The 8982-nt window shown below is 39.2% G+C and overlaps 1 protein-coding gene and 1 long non-coding RNA gene across 4 annotated transcripts in view; one reads left to right on the top strand and one right to left on the bottom strand.

The window, feature by feature from the left end:
* The window catches only part of LOC126872146 (transcription factor kayak), a 35135-nt gene that overhangs the window by 24001 nt on the left and 2152 nt on the right, over nt 1-8982 (top strand). For 2 of the 3 annotated variants that reach the window (XM_050631771.1, XM_050631770.1), the window contains exon 2: nt 8138-8578. In XM_050631771.1, coding sequence (XP_050487728.1) covers nt 8138-8578 — 441 coding nt within the window. Of the gene's footprint in view, nt 1-451; nt 947-8137; nt 8579-8982 lie in introns of those variants that run through there. The other variant, XM_050631772.1, reaches the window with a different exon arrangement.
* On the bottom strand, nt 3683-7699 carry LOC126872170 (uncharacterized). Its single transcript, XR_007691885.1, has 3 exons — nt 7343-7699; nt 7177-7253; nt 3683-4499 (listed from the first exon to the last, which is right to left on the bottom strand). It is a non-coding gene; the product is annotated as an uncharacterized LOC126872170 (long non-coding RNA).

The following is an 8982-nucleotide window of genomic DNA, read 5'->3' on the forward strand; positions in this document are numbered from 1 at the left end:
TGTCTTCGAACACTTTCACGAGTCATAAAACGCTATGGACATAAATATGATATTTAAAGGGAAAAATTAAAATCCAACGACGGGGATTTGAACCCGGGTCTCTAACTTGGTAAGCAACTCCAATATCAACCGAATCATTCAGTTCTGATAGTCTTGGCTAAAAATTAGTTTGTAAAAAAGTTCTTAGAAAATAGTTTCATTAAATTATCTATAAAATAACCTAATTTAATCCGTTCTGAATTTTTGACAAATTATTTTTATTTAGCTACATACGGGAAATAACGAGAAAGCTCATCAATAGCATGTTGCAGATTTAAAGAAGGGCGCGGAAATCTCTCCCACCTTTTTCTCGTCTGGCTCTCTCTTTCTCGTCGTCTCTTTCTGTCAAGCGCACATACTCGAAATTCGAAGGTTATTTTTAGATTAGGTTTCCTCGTCGCGTATGGCCACGAAGAGCAGAACGGCATCGGCAGGCTCAGTGTAAGAGAGGCGTCGGTGGAGGACGCAGTGGTGACGAACTCTTTCGAGAAGTGAGAAGAAGAGCGTGTACGAGGGAGGAGAATCGAGAGTGTAAAACAGAACAGAGGGAGAAAGAGATTGAGGGGAGGGGAGGCGCACACCGACGTCCAAACGATCTCTCACGAACGAACGATCGACTGAAATTACTTTTTTCTTACATTAAGCCCCTAGATTCTTTTTCGTTAATCCTCCACGAAAACGAGTTCGCTCGTACTTTCCTTTCGACCCTGCTTCCTGTATTTCCTATAAAAACGTCTCCCTTTCCTTCTCCTCTCACGTGATTTTTTATTAATTTTATTTATTTATTTCTATCGACGACGAAACGAATAACTGAACGAATTAACCGATACCACGAACTATGGCAGCCACCGCCATGGATCCAGTCGACATAGCTAATATCCTCGCGCAGGAACTGCTTTATCAGCAGGTAATCCCCATACATGTTGCAGATTTTTACAAAATCTTCCACTTTTATTCTTTCATACTGTACGACGTAAAATTGTTCTCAATGTTTTGGGGGCAAACCGTTTTTCGTCGAAAAACTAGTAACAATGTCTAAGATATAGGATTTACAGTGATTAGTGTGGTTTTAACCATAACCTAACATAGACACATAACCTATCTAGCGCTGTCAAGCATATGCTGTTTTTGTTTACGACCAAACAAATGACGGTGTCATTAAGCGAGACTTGTTGAAGCAGCTGCTAGATTTATTTTGAAAGAGACGGATACTCGACTAAAGCTGTATCTTCTATCCTACACCAGTAAATAGATCCAGGCATTAAACAGTCGCTACCGCGTTCGGGTCCACATGTCCTCTAAGTAGGAAGCTTGAGAAAAATCTAGAAACATTGAAATCGTGTACTTAGTTAAGTCATATATCGTGACAGACTTAAAACCATACGAGTTGTCTCGTTGTTTAGAAACTTGTCGCGATAAGAGAAGCGCGTGTATTTAACCGCATAGAGGGGAAAAAGAGTCTGTTTAATTCACAAACGGTCAGGCCGCGTGTGAAAGCAGCGAGTCTAAATTTAGAAAATCGCTTAAAAGATGGTACAATACGCTTTTGAACGGATCTACTAGAGGATAACGTGTCTACTGCCTATCGCTGTCGGATAGATCACGTTCGATTACATTGTTTCTTCTTACAAAGTAGCATTCTGTTTGAAGAAAACAGTCTAATGTCTAAAGGACCTCGAGGGGCTTCGAAAGCAACCGTCTAAAATAAACACACCACTTGGCAGGCCTCCGAAATAGTCTTTCATTCACGTTGTGGTGCACGGTTCGAGTCGAGCGAGCCAAATGAAGTCGACTCGAATTTGGAAAGAATTGTAAATTGGCGAGGAACAACGTATCCACATTTCATCGCGTTCCTTTCGAGGCACGCGCGCGCGGTCCTGACGCGAGCACGAACGCGATTCTGACGCGAACACGAACGCGGGAAAGGAAGGAGAGATGCGCGAAAAAAGAAACAACATGGCGGTCGCGACGGATGAACTTGAAGGAGAAAGTCTATTCGACACGCGAATGCCACACTATCGAGCTGCCTGTTAACGTATGTGGGGCCATTATTGCAATGCGGACGAGCAGGGATTGTGCAATATTGTGCAATAACGATTGGAAGTTCCACCGGCTTCGATGAAACAAACAGATCGTAAACGAATGGTCAGGTTGCGCATGAAACCGCGGAATGAATATTTTTACGTACCCGTAAAAACCGCTGAAACTATACCACGTGTCTTTGAGAAAAACAGCCGGTTGAAAAAAGTAACCTCGATGCTCAAGACGTGGCGCGAATATAGTGCCTTGTTAAAAGCTTAACCAATATCGCATACACACTACCGTCAGATATGTTTCCCGATATTCATAGTTCTCTCATCTGCCATTCGGACATTGAACAATACTGAAGTTTTATCAAATCGTATTTGACAATTTTTTGCCAGTTTATTAATTTTCCTAAAGTTTGACGAAACTGAAGTATCTATAATATTATGATAAACTATTCTTTTAAGTCATGAAAATTTTCTTGTATCTGTAGTAGACTTCTAAAGTAATTTATTATAGTAAATAATTTTTATATATTTTCTGTAATGTACATATTATTCCAATGGTATAATTATCATATCTTAACAATACAGTATGTTAGTTACTTTATATGTTCCATTTTATACGAGTCTTGCGCATTACCTCACTAAATGATTGATATATCCAATTACAATTATTGTATCGCTCCCTTATATTCAAAGTGAATTTGTTTCAATCTATTTTCCGCGGTATAAAGTTACGACGCGTATGTGCAATGCCTGGAGAGCAGTGGTGGTTCACCGATTCATCATCTATCTCTTTCTAATTAATCTTTTCTTTATTTTACTATCTTTTCCTTGTCTAAGAAAATGTTGCGCCAATATCTGACTGCGGTACGTTTCGCAATGATTTTCTGGTTGCTGATATCGCCCTTTGTCCGCTCGTAACGCGGGCCCAGGGCAGATTAAAACAGCAAACGCATCTATTTATAGAAAGAGTAGTCGTGTGTGTTGCTCGGATACGTTATGTCGCGCGCGCGAGCACACTGCGTTCGTGCGAGTTCTCTCTCTCTCTCTCCTTCTCTCTCTTGTCTTTGGTGTCGAACACAACGGGAAAAGAGAGAGAGAGAGAGGGAGAGAGAACAACTACATCACAAAACGGAAGACGTGCTGCATACCAACGGCGACATCGAAAAAAAACCACATTGCGCATCTGCGTCAAATATTTCTGAGTATTTCGTTACGAGGGTGTCATTGGGGTTGACATTTGCCGACCATTATATCCGTTTCTCTACTATCTTGATTTTTTGTTATCGTCTGCTACGTTTGCATGACCTTGCTGCTTGATTGATTTCAAAATCGCAATCTCTCGGCGATAATTGAAATGCTGTCCTCGTAGAGATGCATGTCAATAATTGTGTATTGTCTTGTAAAACATTTCTTACTCCATAGATATTGTGTTCATATTAACTCTAATGCGATTCTCGAATTTCTATGTTTCATTTTTCCTCTCATTTTAACAAACAATAAAGATTTATAATGTTTTAAAAAGAATACGATAATCATTCTTTCTTATTTTATTCATATATGTAATATTTTTTATCATTACTCAAGTGGATACAGTTGGATTGTAGGTAAGCAAAAGAACGCAGCAAAGTGAAATACGTATGTATGCTTGTTGAATATTAGTGGATATTAGTTTTCAGTATAGTAAGCCTATCTATGATGTAGTTACACGATGATAATTTGCGAAGCAAATATCTATCTATTTACCATAAACGTCTAGTCAGTAGTAAAAAATGGAAAGCCTGATTTATTACAATATTTGTTGCCTCGCGGAAAAAAACACGTAACGCAGCGATCAATGTTTCTGCATACCTCTCATCGCGATTGGATTAACGATGCACGATGCGGTAGATACTAGAATCGAGAGTAGACAGCTATTTCTAGAAACAATGCATATATGTATGCATTTTGCCGTTGCAACATGTTAATGCGAGACAATATATTCCAGTAACTATAACTACCGCATGAAAAATACGATTCTTAGGACTCTCATAGTTTTATATAATTTTGTTCTAACCTAAAAAAATGATTAATAAACAAAACGTTTGACATTTATATGAATTTTCTTAAAAATTTCTTTATTTATCTTTCTTCTCTTTTTGGATTTATTTTAATATTAGTATGAATTATTATCATCTTATGATAGATATTTGAGTAGAATAAACACGAGTATGATGGACGATGTTGTCGATCGAAAGCATGTCGTGACGCGATCTTCGGGCAGCCGTTGACTTGAACCTGCACAGACACGTCTGACAAAATGATACAGAGTTCATCCACCAGCGCCACATATCGTCTGACATATTCAAACTGACGATGCACGGTAAGGTGAACGGCCCGTCGGTTAACGAATGTGCCGTGGCCGTGGTAATAATCGCAGTCTCGTGACCACTAAAAAAATTGATAGCGCAAGCATTTCCTTTTATTAACCTTCATTCAGTCGTTGAATTTCAACTTTTCAAATTTATATTTTCTTTTTTTAATATCCGCAGTCATTTCTTTTTGTTCCATAAAAATTCTATATTTAATGGCATAAGAATTGATTTTGCGGTAGTAAGTTATCACATAATTAACGCTAAAGGTGGACTCAGTAATGGACAATTGATTGCTTAAATAATTTCATAAGTGTATGTGTACAACAAATATCTTGTAACTTCTATATACATTTTCATATTTGTTTCAAACTTTGTCAATGTGATCATGATACTTGTATCTTGTCATATGTCATACAAAATTTTCATAAATGTTTAATACTTTTATGAGTAATTGATGATTAAGTAATAGGAATTAAATGCAACAAGAATTGTAGAATCATTTTATCGCTTTCGCAACGGATAAATACAAGTCGACTTAAGATGGTAAATTCGATAATCCTCCAGTGCAAACAAATGGATGTCGCTTTTTGTGTTTCCTAGATAAACGAAATCGAGTATATCGGTTTCCTTTTCTTTTCTTTAAAGGGTAAGTGTGACACGATAAGGGCCACACCTTTGTGTCTTTTTTTCAATCTGATAAAGAAAAAACCACAGTTATAGCTTATAAGAAGTAAATAACGACTGATAAATTTTCACGCTGGTAAATCCCTCTAAATTTATCAAGCTTTCAATAACTACAGTTTATAACGGAACTGCTTTTTCTCGAAATGGTCAGGGCTGTAAATTTCAGATCGTGCCAAATCGAAAAATCATACAGAGTACGTATGCATACGTGACAGCTTCCAAGTGCATATATCGTCTGATTTATGCGCACGCACGCATCAGCCACAGCTTACAGCAAATTACAAACTCGTACGAAGGTCGAGACGATGAATTAACCCCGTCTAACCTAACTTTTTATACATAAAATAACGGAAGAATATTCAAAGAAGAAATTTAGAAGATTATCCAATTTGTGAATAAAAGAATGGTTTTAAAATCTATGAAAAAACGTGGTTTTCGTAGATATATAAAGGAATAGTATCTGAAAACTGAAATTCCAGAACAGTGTGACGCGCGAAAACGATTTTGTAACGCCTAAGTTTATCGCTCCGAGCATTCCACAAGTTTACGCGCGAACAGGGAGCGGATAGGTGGGTGAATCTTGTGGGTGGGTGATTACTCTTCTGTTAAAGTCGCTACCCGTTGGTATGCTAAGTAATTTTAGCGATGACACACGCGGCAGCGTGGTAGCCCCGCGATTATGAATCGTAATCATGTTATAAATACATGCATAATAAATTCTCACGCAAAAGTGGAGGAGTTCTAAGCCAGCTTCTTCAAATATGATTCACAAAGCATATTTGCATTTTGACAAGTGTTAATGAACTGATAGACAATAGCACACAATTTAGAATACATATACATTTCGAAAGCTATATAGATAGGTGCAAGGTTAGTGATCTTGGTTCTTATTTCTATTAACGCCAAAAGGTTGTTCAACTGTGGAAATTAACGTAGAAACGTATCACGTTGGTAATGTCACTTAAAAGATGACACCGTTGTAACTTGAACTTTTATAACCTGTTTTTAAAGTTCAGCGAACTTCTTTTTGCTTTACCTAGCGAGAAGCAAAAAAGAATGAGAGATAAAACGTGGAGGAGCACGACATTGAGTTAATTACGAGATTAGACGCGAGATGTCATCGATGATCTATCACGATCTTTCCATTTGAAGAATCTCGATGTGCAATTCCTGTGCAATGATGCTTGAACTCTGGGAAACGTTCAATTCCTCTGACGTGCGCTATCTATCCCGCGCGAATCGGCCTTCGTTAACGATCAGTACGGCTCGTAATTTTAGAAATGATAGACCTCGGCTGTTTGGTGTCGTTGTCTCTCGTCTCCTTATGAGACTGAAGGTCGCGATTCTTCTCCTTCCTGCGTCCTTTTGTGCTTTCTGGGAAACGTGTGCGTCGGGTATAATACGTCGCGCGCGTGTCCCCGTCTGCCGATTGGTCGACGCGATGGCGAACGCGAGGTTGTCGCTACGTGAGCTGCGATTCGAGCCAAGTCATTAATATCGTCCGTAGTTGGAGACATACACACTTTTATAACGTCGATGAAATCCATCCAGTCGACCAATTGTTTCCGCGGCCGACTGTTTTGGTTCGTGTCACGGAATAAACCAATTGATTTTTCGATAGCTAAATCGATGGTTTCGATTTCATCGCGTGGACGGAAGAACAGACGACACGACAGGTGGCGCGTTCTCGTCGATAGTACCCCCCAGACGATACTATACCACACACACACACACATATACATTCATAACGTATTCTGTGCACGTGTTCATACTTAATGCCGAGAGATTAACATCACCTATTGTTAATATCGTATGTTACGAGAGTCGTATTAAAATTACGGTTGACTATCACGTAAGGCCATTAAATCGATGTAACTTTTAAAAGGCCCGCCACTGCTATTTTCGAACGCAAGGTAACCAAGATCGGAACATGTAAATAGAATTCAAAATCGAAGATTATAGAGAAGGGAGGAGACCGATCGTGGTGGATAATTATTAGGAACATTGCGATAATTCGTTGTAATTTTAGCGATGATGATACCGAACGATAAACATGTGTACTTGCGTACCTTGAAACGAGCAGCCCCCAGATGCGATCTAGTTCGCGCCGATAGCTTATCGACTATTGGATCACGGATATTTTTATCTGAAACATCTCGTTGCATTAACGTTGGTTCGCGATATCAAAGCGAAAAGCGAGAAATGATAACGTTGATGGAAGTACATATCGCGTACCTTTCCGTTACCGTTCCTTCGTTCTCCCCGTATTTTTCCTTCTCCCTTTTTCTTCTTACGGTTATTGCGCAACGCCCTCTTTTTCCATGGAACGAAAGCGGTTATTGGAATCGGTTTCATTGCCTAACAGCACTTCGTCGATAATATGACCGACGAACTTCTTTTATATCTCGCCGAGCAATAAACGAGCGGTGATCTAACGCGCAATTCGTTTGAAAGGCAATCGCGTTCCGCAGACGAAAAACATCGGTTTCCTAACTGTTTTGTTATCTATCCGCACCTGGCAAACTCGCGTTTTATGCTCTGTGTTGCATGGTCATCGAGTTGCGCACCAGTCGCTCGTCTCTCACCTAAACTCGTGTATGTATATATGTGTGTATACGTGTGCTATCATTGCCGTCACTGAAAACCAATATATTACATTAGTCGTTATTTTTACACGTTTTATGCTGATTCTACACAATAACGAGGACTAATGTTTAAACTGTAGTTAATAAGCATATTTTTCTGCGGTTTAGGCAAACGTAGTGCTATTTTTGGTGCAACAAATATTGGAATATACTGAGGATAGCTCAAACGCCGTAATAATAACGAAAGTTTAAACTACTTTTTACTCTAGCTTCTAATTAAGGTGTCAGTCATGTATTCTCTTTAATAATTAAATAAAAATACAGTCAGAAAGAAATCGTTGCACTGTTTTATCCACTGAGAAAATATTTGAAAAGCATGTACTTTGAATTAAAATAATAATCATGTGACATCAAATTAATGTGTTGAAATCTTTTATTGTTGCAGCTTGTTTCTCTGGACGGACTACACAGTGGAGTGCCGACGCGGACGACACCGACGTTGACGCCAACGACGCTCCGGAGCATCGAGCAAACATTTCTAGAGCTGACCAGCGAGTCAGCGTCGCACAGTCGCGAAGCAGGGTTCGTGCCACCGTTGGTGGAACCTTCGCAACCGACGCCGGCACAAACGCAAAACACGGCGGCGCATCACGTTGTTACCACCACCGTTGCCGCCCCTGTGGCCGCCAATACCACCCTCGTGGACAGTCAACAGACACAGCCACAACAGCCAACCAGACGCAACATGGGTGGCAGAAGGCCTACCAGAACGATCGGGATGACCCCCGAGGAGGAGGAGCGAAGACAGATCCGCAGAGAAAGAAATAAGATGGCAGCAGCTAGATGTCGCAAGCGGAGAATGGATCATACCAATGCCCTGTTAGAAGTATGTAATTGATGAAATCTGTTCTGAATTTAATCCTGCTGTTCCCCTCTGAAATAAATGTTATATCTCAATAGATATTGTTAAAATATAGATACTTTATAAGTAATTGATTTCAGTATTGAATTCAAAGATAGTAATCTTACTGTCTTTTGTGAATTTCATGAATAAAAAATATATATTTTAAGATAGATAGATATCTTCAGAAGATATCTGAAGAGATGCAAATACGAGGAAGGGAAGAGAACAGCAAGGTTATCATATCATCCCATTCCATATTTGCGAAATTACAATTGCTGTTTTTTCTGTAATTAGATTTCCTAATGAAAGAAAGAAATATTCTAACGTGGAAAAAAAGAATATTAATTTATTGACTGCTCCACTGTTTTTGTACAATTCTTAATTCA

The sequence above is a fragment of the Bombus huntii genome, chromosome 12 (genome assembly GCF_024542735.1).
Source record: "Bombus huntii isolate Logan2020A chromosome 12, iyBomHunt1.1, whole genome shotgun sequence".
Classification (NCBI taxonomy): Eukaryota; Metazoa; Arthropoda; class Insecta; order Hymenoptera; family Apidae; genus Bombus; species Bombus huntii.